A 20,570-nucleotide genomic window follows, 5' to 3' on the forward strand; every position below is an offset into this window, starting at 1 on the left:
GGTAATGTACATCTCAAATCTTCTGAGAGGTAAAGGCTCAGGCCTTGCCAAGGCAGTGGTGCCTCCTCCCCAACAATCAAAGGGGAAGGAGCCTTTTGTATGTGTCCATGCCAATCTCTGCTTAGTAAGATGTTAGCAATAAAGAACACAATATTTAGGGAGACATTTTTCCCTTAACTATCTTCCTACCAATCAGAGCTAAGATTCAGAAGCCAGCAATTCCCAGATTCCTAACTCTTCTTTTACTCCCTCCTGCCGCACAAAGTAAGCCTTTGTTATTCGAAGTATGGTCCCTAAATCAGTAGAACTACCATTACCTGGGAACTTGTTAAGAAATGCACAATTTCAGGCACTTACTAAATGAGAATTTGTATATTATCAAAATCCAAGGTGGATAATTTGCAGATTAAAGACTTGAGTGGTTCTAAAGAATGGCATCCTCATACCCATCTTTCTCTAAGACAAGAAATAGCAGCTCCCAGCTTTGCAAACCTCCGCCTAAGTTCCATCTCCTCTTCAGACTCCTGAATGCTATTTAGCCTGCCTGCTGAGTCCCTCTAGTTCTCTATGCCCACCTGCTCCCACAGTCCAAGGCCACCCACTCCCACACAGGACAGTGACTGCTATACCTCTTGACAAGGTACGTGGTTGACAGATGAAGGTGACAGCCTGTAAAGCCAAGAGAGACCCCCAAACCTCTGACTAATGCTAATTTATAAAACTTTGGCCCCTGTGAGACAGAAACTTTCCTACACTTGAGCTCTAACTCCATGTCTGAAGCCAACACCCAGCAGCCAAGACTCAGGGACCCCAACCTTTCCTTTTGACCTTAAGAATAGTCCCTGGAATATTCCTTCCCACAAGATATCAAACTGGACCAACCCAGAGGATTTTTGCCTTTTAAGAGGTTGCCACTGACAGGAACACTAGTTTTCACAGAAATATTATGTTATAGATAGCGGCAAATTGGCTCTTTCACTGAAAGCCTTTAGCTCTACCCTCTGTGGACTAAGTTCCTACTATTATTCCCAAGGACAAATCCACTATCACCCTCTTCTTTCTTGTTTATGGGCTACAGGCATGCTAACTCTTTCCATTAAACTTCCTTTGGCCTGTCAGCAAAAACAGATCTGAAGAAGCAAAGAATTTATACAAAAAGCACCCTCTACACCAGGCATGGTAGCACATGCCTGTAATCCTAGCACTTGAAAGTGAAGGCAGAAGGAGTTCATGAGTTCATGCCAGCTTAGTCTACAACGCAGGTTCTGGGTCAGCCTGGGTTACATAGAACTGTTTCAAAAATAAGTAACAGTAAGCCAGATGCCAATGGATCATATCTAGCTAATCAGGAGGCTGACAGTTTGAAGCCAGCCAGTGTAGGAGAATCCATAAGACTCTTATCACCAATTAGCCACCAAAGGGGGAAAAAAAAAAAAACAGAAGTAGAACTGTGGCTCAAGTAATAGATCACTAGCCTTGCACAAAGAAGCTCAAGGACAGAGCCAGGACCAGCACAAAAATATAACTAACTAAATAAACAAACAACAAAAAAGATGCTCTCTCTATTTAAGCAGGTCACATGGACTACACTATAAAACTTTTGAGTTGGTTGACCCCATTCCACTGTACGTTTGCCCCCTATACCCTTAGATTGCAGTATCCACTTCCCTAGGCCATTGTGGTCTGTACCCCATACAGCAGAAGCACAGGCCTCTCTACATTCACCTCACCTCTAAATCTGGCTTACCCACAAACTTAGTATTGTCCTTCTTCCCTCCTTTGGCTACAGCTTTGGGTAATCTCATCCATTTCTTTACATACCACACTCGTGGTGATGACTCCCAAAGGCACATTTCTGAGAAGCTTCTGTCCCATCTCTCTTTGGAACTCCACACACTGATACAAATATCTTTATCCATTTGTTTGTTTTCAGTATTTTTATAGCTCTTTTGAAGTAAAACTAATACAAAATAAACTGCAAGTATTTAAGAAAGCTGGGTACCCGTGACTCATGCCTGTACTTCTAGCCATTCAGGAGGGTGAGACAGAGAATCGTATTTTGAAGCCAGGTCAGGCAGAAAAGTCTGAGACTCTACCTCCAAATTACCTGCAAAGAAATCTAGACTAGATGTATAGCTAAAGGTAGAATAGCCATAAACAGAAAAGCTAAGGAAGAGTAGAAGGTCTGGTTCATACCCTCATACCAATACCAAAAACTAAGTTTAAAGTGAGAAGTCCTGACATGCAAATATAGTATAAAACAATCCCATCAAAATAATGAACCTATCTATTACTCCAAAAGGTTTATTTAGATCCTCTAAGTAATCCATCTCTCCAACTGCCACTTAGGCCACCACCAATCTTCCTTTGTTACTATTATTTAGTTCGCATTTTTCTAGAGTTTCATAGAAATAGAATTGCACTGAGTGTATTAATTTCTGCCTACCTTCTTTTACCCGTCATAATTTAATTTGAGATTCACGTATGTTGTGGCATGTTATCAGTCATTCACATTTTTTATTGCTGAGTTTATTCCACTGAATGAATACACTGAAGTTGGATTAGCCATTCACATACTGATGGAGATTTTGGATTGGTTCCATTTTGGGGCTATTACAAATATAGTTGAATGAAAATTTATGTGTAAGACTTTATGTAGACAAATGCTTTCATTTCACTAAGGTAAAGAGCCAAGAATTAGTGACTGTATCATGTTAGGTATATACCTCACTTTTTAAGGAATGCCTAGACTTTTTTCCAAAGTGACTGTGTCAGCAGTTCTAGCTATTCCATTTCCTTGCCAACACTGGTTATTGGCCATCCTTTTCCTGGGCACTGTCTATAAGCTTCATTTTTCTCAAGACTAGCACTCTACCACTTGAGCCACAGCGCCACTTCTGGCTTTTTTCTGTTTATGTGGCACTGGGGAATCAAACCCAGGGCTTCATGCATTCAAGGCAAGCACTCTACCATTAAGCCACATCCCCAGCCCCTATTGTCAGTTTTTTTAACATCAGCTGTTCTAGTGGATCTGCATTGGTATCTTGTGCTTCCAATTTACATACCCTTAATGACTCATTATACTAAGAACCTTTTCTTGTTCAGTTGCCAACATTTATCTTCTTTAATGAAGAATTCAGATCTAATGAATTTTGTAATTGAGTTACTATTACATTGTTTTAGATAAAAGTCTTTGATTAGATAAGTGTTTTCCAAATATTTTCTCCTCATTTGTGGCCTGTCTTTTGATTTTTATGTCTATTGAAGAGTAAAAGTTACTCTTTAGCCTATGGTGGTATGAAACATTAAATATGGAATATGAAGCATCACTGCATAAGCAAGTCTTCATCATCACAATACCTGCTGGACAGAACCAGCACTTTATAGCCCACCTAACAGTCCATACCAATGTGTAACTGTCCCTACTGGACTGGTTTGATCTCTTCCACTTTAGCATAATACCTGTGAAACAGCAAAACAATCTGTATATACTGATTTGGGGAATACTTAGGTATCTCCCATGACCTAGGAATTCATAAAATTAGACCTCTGGGAGAAAAGAACTAACTTTTTGGACTGAGTTTTATAGAACGTACAGATTTTTGTACCAAAAAGCTAAGGCACTAAGGATGAAGCAATAATAGTGCAGTCCCAAACCTGTCCTTCTAGACCTCAACAAAACAAATACCTTCACCCCCAAACCAGCTCCAAGCTTTGATCAACCACCTATCCCATCTTTCTAGATAGGAAGAATATACTTGCTGGCCCTATCAACAAAGCAGGTGAGGAACAAGGGAAATAATGCAACAAATCTATTTATTCTTTCTTATAGACAGACAGACAGACAGATAGATAGATAGATAGATAGATTTTTTTTTTTTTTCCCTTCAGTCGTGGGGCTTGAAATCTGGGCCTGCACACTGCCCCTGAACTTTTCAGCTCAAGGCTAGTGCTCTACCACTTGAGCAACAATGACACTTCTGGTTTTCTGATGGTTAACCGGAGATAAGAGTCTCAGGGACTTTCCTGCCCAGGCTGGTGTTGAACCATGATGCTCAGATCTCATCCTCCTGAGTAGCTAGGGCTACAGGCGTTAGCCACTGGCACCGGCTCTTTTTTTTTTTTTTTTTTAATCCATTTTCTGGCAGGGGCCACAGTCCAGCAAGTTGGCCTTGCTTGGCCAAACAACCTCATCTACTCATGCAGAATTCCAATTAGTTTTCTGCCATACACTCTCCATTTCTGCTGTTCTACCAGTAGACACTTCATTCATATCTAAATGCACTGTTATGGCTTGAGTGTTTGTTCTCTCAGAAACTCATGTAAAAACTTAAACCCAAATAATACCTGGGAAAATTCACTCATGAAAAACATTGCACTTGCCTTACAGTACTAAAATTAAGTGTGCCTAAATGTGCTTAACATATATGCAGCCCTGTCTGCACTCTCCATTAGACTATAAACTCCATGAAGGCAAGTACTATGTCTATTCTGACCATTATGAAAATCCTTGTACTCTGTTGTACCTCACACAGAGTTCTAATCAATTCCTCTAGCTCTATCAGATTAAAAAAAAAAAAAAAAAGAATTCAATTTGTTCTTCACCAAAGCTCTGAGATAAGATTCTAGTCCTCACATTACATCTTTTCTGGAAAAATTAGCCAAAAGAATGAACAGTCTTGAGTTTCCATGATTCTAAGGTTTGCAGGTGCCATGCTATTATTTTTTCATTTATTTGTCATGAAAAATCTATGGAGTAGGTACTAGGCTTATTCTGACTTTATGGATGCATTTGAGGAAAACAGATATGATAAGTCACCAAAAGTTACACAGATGAATGGCAGAGATGAGATTCAAACCCCAGTAGCCTCACCTACAAGCCCACATTACTAATCACTGTACCTCGCACTGAAAGGACACCAAATTGTTAAATACCAATAAACTGAGCCAAATGAAACAAACGATATAAAGACAAATTCAGACTTGGACATACAAGTATAAGGCAGCAATTCAAAGAAACTAAATTATTCAGAGAAACTTAAAGCCTGACCTTCATTGTTATTTGAAATAAGTCAAAATTAAAATCACATCGTCATTTTCAATTGATATACACACATGAAGACTAAATTCCAGAACATTCTTTCATGACATACATTTTCTATCCAGGAACAGGTGGTTCACCCCTGTAATCCTACATACTTAAGAGGGTGAGATCTAAGGATTGCAGTTCAAAGCCAGCCCAGGGAAGTCCATGAAATTCTTATCTCCAATTGATCACCAAAAGGCCAGATGGCAAGTTGTGGCTCAAATGGCAGAGCGCTAGCCTTGAGCACAAAAGCTCAGGTATACTGCTCAGGCCCTGAGTTCAAGCCCAAAAACTAACATTTTAAAAAAAAACCCTCTTTCTTTTGCCACTAATTCTTATTTTATAAAAATACATACATGCTATTTTTATGAGCCAAAGGATACCAATCACCACACTAGGCCAAGCATGTGTTGCCATGTTTTCCAGTACAGGCAGGAGAATGTCTGAAGAATGTCACTATCCCTATGGCTTTGACTGGCCAGATTTCTCAGCACAGGGTGTGGAAAAATAATACAACTCAAGTTTGACTATGTTGGCAAGCTTTATTTTTATCCAAAAGAACACCGAAAAAAATATAAGGCATGTGTCAAAGAAAACAGAATGGTCAGAGAAAAACAAGTCAAATTATCCAATGTCTTCCCAGCAGGTACCTTTAAGTACCCACCATGCAGTATCCTGGTTCACAGGCACTCAACCTCACCTGTAGGGCTTACAAATTATCCTCTAGTTTACAATGCCTCATTCTTACATAATTGGGAGAAAGAAAGATTACAAAGAAGAAACAAATTAAGAAAGGGATATTTAACTCACCTTCCACTGCTCCTCGGGAAGCAGTTTTACAACCACCACGTCCCCATTTAAGGCTCTATTACGAGCAACAACCCCATCAATAAAAATGTCTCGATCACCATCCTAGATTGGAGAGAAAAATAAGGAAATAGTCATCTTAGTGAGGCCTCAAACCAAAACTTACTTCCTTGGTTTAAATTGTTTAGATACCAATCTGTGCACTTTCTTAACAGGAATTCTAAGTATATGACTATATATTTAACTAAAACATCTTTCAAACAAAAAGATGTGGTAATGAGTACATAACAACAAAAACTCACAAAAATAATCAACTAGATGCAAGACAAAAACAAAACAAAAATATCAATCAAAATACAAAATGAGCCAGGTGCTGGTGGCGCATGCCTATAATCCTGGCTACTAAGGAGGCTAAGATCTGAGGACTGTGGTTCAAAGACAGCCCAGGCAAGAAAGTCCATGAGACTCTTATCTCCAATTAATCACCATAAAACCAGAAATGGGGCTGTGGCTCAAGTGGTAGAGCACTAGCCTTGAGCTGAAGAGCTGAGGGACAGCACCCAGGTCCAAAGTTCAAGTCCCACAACCAACAAAAAAGAAAAAAAAAAAACACAAAATGCATAGAACAAACAAAAATTACGCTTTCAAAACTGAAATGAAAAAGGAGTTGTTCTTGTTATCCTTTTTGTTTTAAATAAAGTAAGACGAAAAGAGGAGATATGCAAATGCACAGAAAAGAAACAACAAATAATCCCCAGGGAAACCTCCTGAGGGCAGGTGCAGCACCCAACTTCAAGACTCAAGTTCTCTAAGAGGAAGGAACCCCAGAGTAATACTGCCTACTTTTTTTTTTCTTTTTTTTTTCTTTTATTTGTGAACATACTGTACAGAGGGGTTACAATTACATGGGCAGGATAATGTGTACATTTCTTACCAAGCATTGCAGCCTCCTCCTTTTGTTTACCCTTCACATCCCTTCCCAGCCTCCCCCCTAATACTGCCTACTAAAAAGGCAAAAGGAGCAATTTGCTTGTTTTTATACACATTTAAGGAGAAGCAAAAAGAACAGGAAGAGAAGTTACATGAGAATCATAAAGCATTGCAACACCCATGTAACTTGGAAACTGAGTGATCTCCACACCAGGACCAGAAGGCACTGGCCCCTCACATTCTCAACTACCTATTCTGAGCAGTGTGGTGCTCCATAAGACTCTCCTCGGGTATCCATGTCTCAACTTAATGGGTACTAGTCTTCCTGATAAGCCAAATTACTTTGCAAAACCTCTTAAGAAGGAAAAGAGTGTTAGTTAAAAGCTGCTTTTCGACTGTAAAGCACAAATGAATGTGCTTTAATTCTTTGAAATTGCTTTAGCAGGATGTTGTGGTGTTTTACCATCTTTTCTGTACAAGTCATATTTTCTACAAAATAAAATAAAATCAAGAAGGATCATGAACAAGCTTTCTGTGATTCTGTCTTCTGGTGTGTTACTGATCAAGACTGGAGCATCCCGGTGGCCCCAGCACCATGGTTTTCTCTGTTTTGGTTGGGGGGCAGAAGGACTGATGTGAATTGAGGGTTTTAGCTTTTTCATTGACATGACAATACTCCATAGTTCAGTCTAATCTAGTCTTCTCAGTTTTCATTAGTATAAAGGTATGTAGTCATTTAGCAAAAGAAACTATCAACAGCTATAGGAAGCAAAGGTAGGAGAAGGAAGACTTTCAGAGGTCAGCCCAAGAGAAAATGTCTCACCAACCAAGTTCCTTTTCTTTCTTTGTTTATTCCTTTCTTTCTTTCTATCTTTCTTTCTTTCTTTCTTTTTTTGAGAGCAAGGGAGAGGCAGTTTTGGGGCTTGAACTCAGGGACTGGGTGCTGTCCCTCGAGCTTTTCTGCTCAAGGCTAGCACTTTACTACTTTAGACACCTGACCACTTCTGACTTTTTTTTGGTGGTAACTGGAAATAAGAGTCTGGCTTTGAACTGTGATCCTCAGATCTCAGTCTCCTTAATAGCTAGAATTATAGGCATGAGCCACCAGCTTCCAACTGTACTTTTCTTTTATTCTCCCAGAAGCTCATTTCTATAGAGTACTAGAGAAGTCAAATGTAAACTTTCCTTACAGGAAGTGTCAAAAGAAGAGTCTAAAAAGTCACTACTCAATTTTGTTTAATATAGATACTCTATAGATAAGATTAAACAATCAAAGGACTAAAGGTGATCGCTATGAAACTCTAGTTAATTAAATGTGTCAAACCAAAATCATCAAGAAAAAAAATGAAATTTTAGTCCTCGGTGTTTTGCTAATTGTTTCCTATTACACACCATTTAAGAACTTTTAGAATAGATTTCCTGTTGAGTTCCAATCGAGCAATGGGCTGGCAGCTGTGTCCTACAAACTGCCAAACCTGACCCCACCCTAAGTCCCTGAGGATCAACTACTGTGTTAGCCACAAAGAATTACTGAATTTGACCTCACAAGGAGCTTCTGAGAGAGAGAAAGAGAAAGAGAGAGAGGGAGAGAGGGAGAGAGGGAGAGAGGGAGAGAGGGAGAGAGGGGTAAATAGTGAACAACTGAACAACTGAAGTATGGCCTGTCACCATGAGTTTCTGCCTTCAGCAATTTATAAAGCAACCTGATCTGGTAAGACTTCTCTGCAATGGAGAGAGCTGTTTGGAGGTCATCTTAACTTGTTCTTCTGTATCAAAACACGCAATGAAATGCCTGTTCTATAGCAGCTGTAACCATCCCTTTGGCAACTCAGAGATTTCAGTGATAGAATGATGGTAATGCCATCTCTCTATCTAATAAAAATAAGGAAAGGAGTCTAAGCTGAACTTCGTTTGACTCACAGAGCCCTAGTTAATTCTATCTTTACTCAGTTCTTCCTTAATTGGTCCACAAGCCTGTAATTATTGCCAAATCTCTCTCTCTTTTTTTAAAGATACTAAACTTCAGTGGGGTATGGTGACACGCACCTATAATCCCAGCACTGGGGAGGAAGAGGCAGGAAGATTTCAAATTCAAAGTCAGCTTGGATTACAAACTGAGCCCATGCCTCAAAAAAAAAAGGGGGGAAATACGAATATATTAAATTTCAAACAGGTCAATATTAAAATTTCATTTATTCCTTTTTAAGTAGGCTACCAAGAACAGAAGGGTAGATGGGAGAATGGACAGAGAGAGGGAGGGAAGAAGGAAAGCAGGGAAAGGAGAGCAGAGAGGGAAAAGGGAAAAAGAGGGGAAAAGAAAAGAGAAGGGAAAGTAGAAAAGAAAGGAATACAACTTTGGGGGGGGGGCGGGAAGGAAGCGATGGGAAGGGGAAACAAAGGAGGAGGCAATAATGCTTGATAAGAAATGTACTCATTACCTTGCCCATATAATTGTAACCCCTCTGTACGGTATTTTCACAATTAAAAAACAACAACAACAAAAGGAGGAGTAACAATGCTCAGTAGGAAGTGTACTTATTACCTTACTCATGTAACTGTAACCCCTCTGTACAGTGTTTTTACAATAAAAAACATATTTTAAAAAAAGAAAGGAAAGGGATAATGAACATAAAGAAAATATAAACAAATTTGGGAATAACCTAAATACTTATGAAAGAAAATGAAGGAGGACAATTTAAGAAAGTCATGATAGCCAAAGCATCTTCTATCAATAGAATAGCTCCCTTTTGGAGCAGAAATAAATTTCACAGCTGTATAAAGGGTGTCTTCCATGACAAGACACACACAAAGTTATTTTATATTGAAGATCAATTGTTTTTAGCCTACTATACTGACTTTCTGGCATAGCAAATGACATTATATGAATTCATAACCTTTTTCACAGGAGGAATAAACCTAAAGAATTTAGTTATAGTTCTGTTTTTTTCCTCAAAAACCTTGTCTTTTGAAGTTGTGAGAAACATTGGGCAGTATTTAATCCAATCTTCATTTTATAAGTAAGGCAATTTTTCTTTTTCCTCTAGTCAGATCAGAGACTACACCACATCAATATCAACCCTTTCTTTATCCTCCCAGCTTAACTAGATACAAGTAATATTCATGCCCTGATCTAACCTCTTTTTTTCTAGTCTACCTGTAGACATTTTTTCCAGTTGATATAGTTTGTTCTTAGCATGGACATGAAATGAACTATATCCACTCAGAAATCTAGACTTTCAAGTTCTAGGGTTGATCTATGTAAATTCATTGCCTCTAATATTGGTCTCTTCAATTCCTTTCTATAATGCCTCTAAAGACTGAAACTCACACACACATACACACACACACACACACACAAATTCAGGACTATTCCAATCTCCAAACCTAGTCTATTTATAACCACCCCTCAACTAGACCTTTTTAAGAGCTTTTGTAGCCTATTATTAACTACTTAGAATTAAACTGTTTAGAATTTTTAGTCCTTTAGAGACAATAGTACTACTGAATCCCGAGCCAGAGAAAAGAATAAAAGAGAACAGATATGATGTAATCCCATCTACTTGGAAAGTAAAGACTGAGAAAACTGTAGTTAGAAGACAGCCCAGGCAAAAAGCTGGTGTGACCTTTCCCACAAACAGGCTAGGTGAGGTGATATACACCTATGAAACCAGTCACTTAATAGGCTAGCCCATGCCCAAAACTGTAAAAATATGCCTGAAAACAGCTAAGCAAAAAGGGCTGGAGATAAGACTCAAGTAGTAGAGTGCCTGTCTGTAGAGTGCTTGCCTCACATGGATGAGGCCCTGGGTTCGATTCCTCAGCACCCCATAAGCAAAAAGAAAAAAGCTGGAAGTGGTGCTGTGGCTCAAGTGGTAGAGTGCTAGTCTTGAGCTGAAGAGCTGAGGGACAGCGCCCAGGCCCAGAGTTCAGGCCCCATGACAAAAAAAAAAAAAAAAAAGCCCTAAATTCAAGCCCTAGTATGACAACCAACCAACCAATCAATCAATCAATCAATCAACAGGCATAGAAATAAGCCAGTCTACCACATCTGTTTAAAAACTAACGATAAGCCAAGAATACAATTTCAAAAATGAGACCTACTGTGAACTTTTAAAAAATCACTTATTTTTGCTTTTGCTTCCTAGCTGTCCTTTAACATTAAGCCAGAATAATTCATGAAGAAGTAAAAGTACATGATTTTAATTTGCAAAAACGTTAACTAGGGCCCATACCCTTCCCCATCAGGCAAATAATTCTGAGAGCCAAATGATTCCCTGGAGTAATCAGCTGGAGCATCTTGGTAGCACTCATGCTCAGTGGTGGCTAAAGGGCAGGTGTATCTATAGCATGGACAGAGCTTAGACACATGGGATAAGATGCTCACACATTTGCATTCAAGAGACCTTGCCCAATGCAAGGGAGCCATGAGGGGATAGGAGGAGGCTTGAGAAAGGGCAAGACAGAGATGGACCTTGTCCTCATTCACACCATTGAGCTCTAAGAAATCTGAGATTTACACTTGAACACACAGGTACACAGAGGTAAGTTTGGCAAGGAATATTATTACTTGCCATGGAATATACTTAATAGTTTGTTAGTTTGATTTATAACTTTTCAATAGTTGATACATGTGTATCTCTTTGATACTTTGTCCTAGGCCTCATGCTTCTAGGTGCTGACCTAACAGGGATTTAATTTAGTAGTATGAATTCCAGACTGTGAACTCAGCAAAGGGAGAAAGCTAGTAGTAAATTCTTTTCTATAGGGAATGGCTGGGAGGTACTTGGGATTCAATTTTCAGCTATGTCACCACCAGTACTTTTATTTTTGTTTTCGAGAAAAGAGTCCCACACTTTTGCCCAGGCTTTTGCCCAGGCTGACTTTAAACTTGTAATCCTCTCACCTCTGCTCCAAACAACTGGTACTACAGGCATCACCACCATACCCATAGATTTTTTTTATTGTTGTCTTTCCCCTTATTGCTCCAATCAATGAGCTCAATGTACACAGGAGATGAAATGCTTTAAATCTGCTCAGTTCACACTTACCTCTTGGGATAAAATCTTTACTCCAACAAATGTGATTCTCATGCTTAAAATTCAAGTTTTTCACATACAAGTGCTCCTAATTTAACCAACCCCTCCCCTAAACCCACTAAACCACTTTAGAAAGTCCTTTCCAATCTGGATAAACATTAGCTAGGCAGAACTTACTTAGAGATTTATTATCAGTCTCCAACATGCACCTTGAAGGAAATGCTCATGGATGTGTATTATTTCTGTACATGATCTCTACCTTATAAGCATACTCTAGAATCTACTGCACTTCCAGTATATGAAAGAATTGTTCTTGTGGCTAAGTTACTACCTCCCATCTGAACCTTGATTCTACTACTCAAGTACCAAGATGAATACTAATACTATGCTCAGGAGCAGAATATGATTCAGAATTATACAGTGAGTCACTGATACTTTTTCCAAACCAATGGGTAAGAATTTGGATGTAAATATAAGTCCTTGGCTTCTGGATGGCAAGGGAGAAGGGACTGAACAGAGCTTAAAAACAGGTCTTACAAGTACTGTAAGAATGATAATAATATCACTTACAATGAACATGACTCAACTTAAATTCTCACTAAGCTTGTCATCTAACAAAATGAAATATGTTAACTGAAATGTATATATTCCATTCCCTCATGTATAAACAGAAGTTTATCCGTCTGGCCTTTCCTACCATGAAAAATGTATGATTCTATAACTAACCTACTTGCAGCAACCTGGAAATGTGAGGAATTAAGAATAATGCTCTCCCAACTTTGGCCAAGCAGGCCTTCTCCAGAGACATGAAGCTAAGTACATGTCAGGAACCTCTTAAAACAAGCCATGAATGCACAAAAGGCCTAAAGACCGAACAGTAAAGAGCCTTGCTCAAAGTCCTATCACCTGCACCAAAGTGAAGTGAGAAAGTCTGGACAACAACAAAAAGCTCTGCTTGTTATTTTTGGGCACATGTTCAGATTAGCTCACGCAGTAGATCGAAAAGAGATAGCATATTTGTTTAGAAAAGATTAACTTAAATCAGTGGAAAAAAAAACACCATAAATCCTTTTAAGCTATAAAGCAAGAGCATCCAATTACACAAACTGGCGGGTAGTCTGCCTGGGTCCAGCTGCTCTCTGCAGCTTGGAAACAAATGCCATCCTTTCATTTGGCATGGAATTTTAAGACTGGAGAAGGGGTGGTGAACCAAAGGCAAATTCTGTTTATTTAAATTTGAAACAAATCTTTGCCCATCCTCAAATTTGTTTTACTATTCTGCTTTTTAGTTAAATTATATGATTACAGTTTCAGAGCACATCTAAAAAATTAAATTAGACTTAGGTTTATAATAAAGTTATTGAACTTACCAGGGAAGGAATGAAAGCCTCATGAAACTTCTTTGGATTAATTCTCAGTACACCCTTTAAAACAAAATAATTAAAGTCTGTGAAAATCTAGCTATACATTTATTATTTTTCCATATGCATGTTATTCTCCAATAAAAATTTTTCATCAAATAATTTCACCTAGAAAACAAGTTAGCTGCATGGGAACTGATCATTGCATAAAACACAATTTATGTTGATATGTGCAACTGCAAATTGTATGGAAAACTGAAAGCTCAAACTGACATCTTGCTGGGAACAAGCTTAGGTGAGAAACAACTGATTGGTCACAGAGCAGGAAAGTGATAACTGGGGTTTTTAAATGCTGATCCCTCTCTGCTTGTCTTCAAATTGAAGCCTTGACTTTAAAAACAAGAGTTTATGAGAATTATGCCTCACTAAATAGTAGCCTTTTGTATTCTACTAGTTCTAAGACTTTTGCACAAGTGCTTCTTCTCTAACAATCCAAAGTAGTGCAAGTTGATTTCCAACTTGGACACTCAGCCCCAAGGAACTGGATGCATATATTTTACTCATTCCCCTCTGCAGAGCCAAATGAGTCAATAATTCAAAATGGTCCATAACCAGCTCTTAATGCAAACAGGAATGCTGGCTCCAACAGCCAGGCCACCCAGTTTGCCTTCAACTTCCTATTATTCCAGTGCCAAATCAGGGTCCGTTTCTTTTAGTGCACAGGGGTGCAAGCAGGGACAGTTTTCAATAGCAACAGCTCAGTATTTCAGCCTTTGCAGGAAGCCGTCACTCTCCCCAGGTTCCAGCTATACTCACAAGTCCTTGGACTTACATTGATGTTTTCATAATAGCCACACTAGAAGGATAACCTGAGAAAGGGTTTTAAATAACTTCCCACTAAATGAATGATTCAAAGATACATAAAGGGCATAAAATTAAAGAGAATATAGGTTCTCTCACTGGTGTACCACATTTAAATTAGAAATGTATATAATATCTTATACTATATAGACTATAACAAATGACAAAGTTGTGAGCAGAATGAGAACTAATCTTTGTCCTTGTAAAGGAAAAGGCATAGAACAGCCTAAGTGAGAGTAAAATTTACTTTCAGTGGACATCAAGGAAGGCTCCAAAAGGCTGGGAAGGTGGCTCAGTGGTAGAGTGCTTGCTTTGCATGCATGAGGCCCTGGGTTCGATTCCTCAGCACTACATAAGCAGAAAAAAGCCAGAAGTGGCACTGTGGCTCAAGTGGTAGGGCACTAGCCTTAAACTGAAGAGCTGAGGGACAGGGCCTAGGCTCAGAGTTCAGCCCCCACTATGGACAAAAAAAAGGCTCCAGGGAAGGTGGCTCAGTGGTAGAGTGCTTGCCTTGCATGCATGAGGTCCTGGGTTCGATTCCCCAGCACCACATAAGCAAAAAGAAAAAAAGCCGGAAGTGGTGCTGTGGCTCAAGTGGTAGAGCACTCGCCTTGAACTAAAGAGCTGAGGGACAGCGCCCAGGCCCAGAGTTCAGGCCCCACGATTGGACCCAAAAAAAAAAAAAAAAAAGGTTCCAAAGATGGTGCCTAGCCTTTTTTGCCTGCAAGATTTCTAGGTAAGCTGAGAATAAAAGGACAATGGAGGGCACTGTGTTCACAAGAGTGGACAAGAGGGCCAACATTCATTCTACCCCATCAGGCTACAGAGTTAACAGTGGGAGAAGGCAGAAGATAACACTGGCCCAGCTCTCCAGACATCCTTGTTAAGAGCTCTAAAGCAAGGCCAGCTGTTGTGGTACATGGTCCATACAGCTACAAGTGGAAACAGAGATCAGGAAGATACTGAGTCAAGGATAGCTGGAGTAAAATATTAGCAAGACTTCATCTCAAGCAACAAACTAGGCATCATCTGCACCTGTTTTCCAAAAAATAACTAAAGCAAAATACAGTGGGAGGTATGGCTCAAGCAACAGTGTTTGCCTAGCAACTTGAGGCTCTGAATTTAAAAACTAGTACCACCCTGGGCTGGGAAGGTGGCTCAGTGGTAGAGTGCTTGCCTTGCATGCATGAGGCCCTGGGTTCAATTCCTCAGCACCACATAAGCAGAAAAAGCCAGAAGTGGCACTGTGGCTCAAGTGGTAGAGTGCTCGCCTTGAGCTGAAGAGCTCAGGGGCAGTGCCCAGGTCCAGAGTTCAAGCCCAGAACTGGCAAAAAAAAAAAACAAAAAACTAGTACCACCAGGAAGGGGGGGGGGGGAAAGAATGCTGAAGCAAATTCACTTCAGGGATAGCTCATAGTCTAAGCAAGAGAAAACACTCTAAATCAAAGTCAATGTTACATTTTATATAGCTTCATTTTCTGATTACAGGAAATTTTATCTAGTATCATTTGTTAAGATTCATGTTCTCCCATCATCCCTTCAGTTTGGGGAATGGTTAGGACTTGAAGATGTACAGAAATGAGAATGTACTCTGTTTTGAATATACCTTTAATTACAGACTATGCAGAGAAGCCATGGGTTATGGGGAAATAGAAATGTTGCTCTAGGCTGAAAAGATTTTAAAGGTTCTATTCCTAATTCTCTATGCCAAATTGGTCAATACATAAGAGTATACAGGTATCTATGTTGTTGCTGGAGGTGGTGGCAGTGTTATCTGGGAGTAGAGGGTTCATTTATTTTTCTTTTTCAATTTCTCAGTTTGGGGGGGGGGGGGCGGGGAGCAAAGGGAGTTGCCAAAAGGGAAAGAGGAAGAGTGAACAAATACAATCATGGTATTCAGTATACACTATGTAGAAAATGAACTATGCAACTAGTGGGCAGGGATGCAAGGTGGAAACTGGGGGGAAGCAAAAGGAGGAGTGACACTATCCAAAAGAGACACATATGCATTACCTGAGTTGTGAAATAGTAACCTTCTGTAAAACACCTCAATAATAACAGTAAAATTACATTGTTTTTAAAAAAATAACAGAAGCATTATTCTAGAATAGCATTTGTAAATTTCACAGAAGCATGTCTTAAGAACTAAAACTAAGGAACATATCCCTTGAGAACACAGATTACACTCAGAGCAGAAAACTCTAATAGAACCCCAAAGCAGACCAGAGCTATTCTTACAGCCTAAGGGAAGAAGCTGAAATTAAAGCTGGTAACAAAATAGTCCACCCACTGAAACACACGTCAAGCAAATACTCTATCTTACCTAGAGAGGTCCAAGACTGCATTTCTGAATTTCTCTACCCACAGCCTACCTACCCTCCCCAGTCTCCCATCTCCTAACTTCTTCCTAAACCCTTTTCTGGGCTTAGAATTTGACCAGTGAAGATCCTGAATCTCCCATCTCTTTTCTAAACTGAATTGGAACCTGGCTGTCCCCTAAAGTTATCTCGTCCCTTGTAGTGCTCTAAAGAGGAGTCCATTGCTACCTCTAATATCCCATGCATCTCAGGGATGGAAAAAAAAACTGCTCCCTCCTTGCTTTCCCCATCATAGTTTTCAATTATTTTCTTTTCTTTCTGTGTTGTTTTTCAAAAGCCACAGATCCTTTGAAGTACATGCTACTAGCTCCTTCCATACTTCACTGATGCTGTCATTTCTAACTTTCTGGTCAGAGTCCTAATTCACAGTTTTGACTCATAGTTCACAGCCTTTCCCTTCATTCCCACTCTTGTGGGACTTGAAGTCTAACCTGGCATCTCTAACCTGTCACGCTAGCTACTTTCTCCTCCACCCACTCCAGCCACTCTTTCCCATGTCCACTGCCTGCATACTGTCATCACCACTAACTACACTACTTCCAAATACAAAATACCACATGTCTCTCTTTCTGATTAGTCTCCTGTCCTTCTAGATCACTTCCTGTGGAAACTCCAATAATTCTACAATTGCACTATGACCTCCAAGGCACAGCACACAAAACCCAACTCTCCAATGAATTTCCTATCCTTGTCTTTCCACTATACTTACTTTCTTTGCCATCTCACTGCCATGTCCTGCCATTAAGGCTTCCCCTCACAACCCCTGAGCCATGGGTCCCCCTCTTCCTCTTATACAGCCCTCCTACCTCAACTGACCCCAGCTATCTGCCTTTTCCCTGTCTGTACCCAATGAGCGAAATGGTACTGAAGAAGAACACAACTGGGAGCCAGGCACCAAAAGCTCACACCTATAATCCCTGCTACTCAGGAAGCTGAGATCTGAGGATCACAATTCAAAGCCAGCCTGGGCAGGAAAGTCCAATTAACCACCAGAAAACCAGAAGTGGCACTGTGGCTCAAGTGGTAGAGCACTTGCCTTGAGCTGAAGAGCTCAGGGACAGCGCCCAGGCCCAGAGTCCAAGCCCCACAACCAACAAAAATAAAAATAAAAAAGAATACAACTGGGCTAGTCTAAATTAGCAATCACAAACATATTTTATCTGGTTCACAGGATGCTTGAAAAAGCTCAGAATTAAGGAATTACACACACTTTAAAAAATATATGCATTTCTAGATTTTCTTGAAAAATCACTAGATCTACCAGCTTTGGACAGCTATCTCCACATAGCAGCAATCACCTGACAGAAACCATGCCTGTACCTCTAACAGTAGTAAAAACAATTCTGAGGAACACTTACATAGGTGTACAATGGGCCATTCACTATTTTAAAATTCTTCTCTGTATGTTACAAATCTAATACCCCAACAACTCTGAGGCACATACGACTAGCCTCATTCTTGCAGATGAGGAAACTGAAGCACTAAGAAAGTAAGTAAACTACCCACCATCATACCACATAGAAGCTCAGACAGCCTGGCTCTTTACCAAAGACTGCCTCTTGTCTGCTTTGGTCACTACCAGAGCCTCTTCACTCATTCATGCCTCTTCCAAATCAGTACCACAGTCCAATCCTCAATCTCCCCTAGCTTAGTTAATGTCCATGTCACCCACCCAGCTGTTTTACTCAAACACTTAGGAGACATCCTAGAGTCCATCCTTTGCCTCACCTGCCACATCTAACCCATGAGCAGGTCAGCTATTACTCTCCGTATTCATTGCAACCACCAACTTCATGTCTGTGTTTTCTTGCATAGTTTACTTTGATGGCTTGCTTAGTGATCTCCCGGCTTCCACTGTAGTCTATTCTTTTAACAACAGCTAAAGAGTATTGTTTTTTATTTCTTTGTTTTTTGCCAGAACTTGGGTTTGGATTCAGGTTCTGATGTTTATGTGGCTTCCTTGCTCAGCTGGCACTCTACCACATGTACCATGCCTCCAGACTGGCTCTGTGCTGGATATTTGGGAAGTAGTCTGACAGACTTTTCTTCTTGGGCTAGCTTCAAAGAATGATCCTCAGGATCTCAAACTCTTGAGTAGCTAGGATGATCGGCATGTACCCTGTGCTCAGCTAGAGAGACATTTTAAGATATGAAATAAATTGCATTCTTCCTGCTTACTATTTCAGTTACTTTCCATTGTTCTATGAATAAAATCCAACTCTCCAACCTATCTGAGAGATTCTAAATGACTTGGCAGCTGCCAGGCTTTCCACCTTATTCCCATATCAGAATTTCTTGTCCATTTATGTTTCAGGAGGCTTCCTTTTAGAACCTCAAAAACACCAAGCCTTCTTCTGCTTGCTGTTCTTCCAACAGTCGATCTCCCTGCCTATCTACTTTTCCAAAGGCTTAAGATGGCTGACTCATTCTTGCCTTTCAGATTTCAATTCAGATAACCTCAGAATCCTTCTTAAACCATGTGACATAATGGGCTTTCCCCTAATTATTCTCTCTTCTTTCTTATTTCCCTACTAGTAATTATCAGTTTGTGATTTCTTTTGCACTGATTTATTTTTGCCTGCTCCCCAGTAACTTTCCTAATTTGTTCATTTGTATATGCTTAGCATTTACTAGGATATCAACAAACATTTCTGAAGCCAATTAATTAATGTCCATAGAAGTAAAGTCCTCCAACTGCCCTTGGTAATAAGGCTATGAATGTCACTTCTCCCTTCTGAATGACTAGACATTCCACTGTAATGTCATCTTTAATTCACACCTATGTATTCTCCAGCTGATTTCACTCTTAACATAAGGGAGCAAGTCCTAGAAATTAGCTCATCCTTTCCTTTGTCTTCCTAGACTAAGATTTTTTTCCAATAACAAGTTTATACCAACAGCATGCTGCAAAAGGAACTCTGACATTATACCTTAGGAAGTTCTGGAGGCTCAGCCTGAACTTTCTTTAACTTTAAAGTATCATCAGGGTTCTGAAACAGCCATTCTACCATCTCTTACCTACGTTACAATGATCATCAACCAAAACCAGATATGCCTATCATGCACTAATCTCTGCCAACACCTCTTATAATAACCTCTTGATAATGCACCAAAGGAGAAAACAAATAATATATGCTCTCTGGAGTGAGAACTTATTTAAACTTCAGAACTACATGTACATGGATAATTATTGCTAGTCTGTTTCAAATATAGAAAAGAGATCCCATTCATCATTGGTGTCTCCTTTTCTATATAGAAACAATGAAATGTTGAATTTCAGTTAAGATATAGAAAATAATAATACTATTCTACTCTCATTTTTTTTAATCCTTAATATCTTTTTTTTTTTTTTTGGTCAGTTGTGGGACTTGAACTCTGGGCTTGGGCGCTGTCCCTGCACTCTTCAGCTCAAGGAGAGTGCTCTAGCACTTGAGCCACAGCACCACTTCTAGTTTTCTAGTGGTTTGTTGGAGATATGAGTCTCATGGACTTTCCTGCCTGGGCTGGCTTTGAACCATGATCCTCAGATCTCAGCCTCCTGTGTAGCTAGGATTACAGGCATGAGCCACCCGGTGCCCGGCTCCTAATATCTTTCATTAAAGGAATTTCCCCACTCTGGATAAAGAGAAGAAAAAGGTCATGATATACTTAAGTTTGGTTACAAAATGTTAACAAACAATTTTAATATCTGATATACTTAATTTTCTCCAATAGAGTTAAAGTATCCTTTCCTGTCTAGTTTTTTACCTTACAGGCTTACAGAGAACATTTATATCTGAAAGCAGATGGACTCTGTTTCTCTGCCTATGAAAATCTTATTTACAGTGTTGTATATTTCACATGGTGACCTCATATCTGGAACCCATTCCTCTCCCCATCTGCAGAGAACAACTGTTCTCATATGTGGGGGGCTCTGGCTGCAGAGGCTCATGATGTCACAGGCCAGGAGGAATCACTTACAAACTCCTGGGAATGCAAGCTGTTATATTGATCTGATTTTTGGACTGTTTTATCTTAATGTCAGCAAAAGTCACTTCAAAAGCAAAAAATTAAAAGGAAGCAAAAACAAGTAACATTACAAAATACACCCTATCTCTGTAAAGGTATAATT

At 39.6% G+C, this 20,570-nt stretch overlaps 1 protein-coding gene across 2 annotated transcripts in view; it reads right to left on the reverse strand.

Annotated features, from left to right (window-relative positions):
- Positions 1-20,570, reverse strand: part of Dis3l2 (DIS3 like 3'-5' exoribonuclease 2) — a 401,227-nt gene that overhangs the window by 274,190 nt on the left and 106,467 nt on the right. For both annotated transcript variants that reach the window (XM_070014895.1, XM_070014884.1), the window contains 2 exons: positions 13,230-13,283; positions 5,897-5,998 (listed from right to left, as the gene is read on the reverse strand). In XM_070014895.1, the coding sequence (XP_069870996.1) occupies positions 5,897-5,998; positions 13,230-13,283 (156 nt within the window). The remainder of the gene's footprint in view (positions 1-5,896; positions 5,999-13,229; positions 13,284-20,570) is intronic.

Source organism: Dipodomys merriami, unplaced genomic scaffold (genome assembly GCF_024711535.1).
Source record: "Dipodomys merriami isolate MVZ:Mamm:240054 unplaced genomic scaffold, mDipMer1.0.p SCAF_1, whole genome shotgun sequence".
In the NCBI taxonomy this organism is placed as follows: domain Eukaryota; kingdom Metazoa; phylum Chordata; class Mammalia; order Rodentia; family Heteromyidae; genus Dipodomys; species Dipodomys merriami.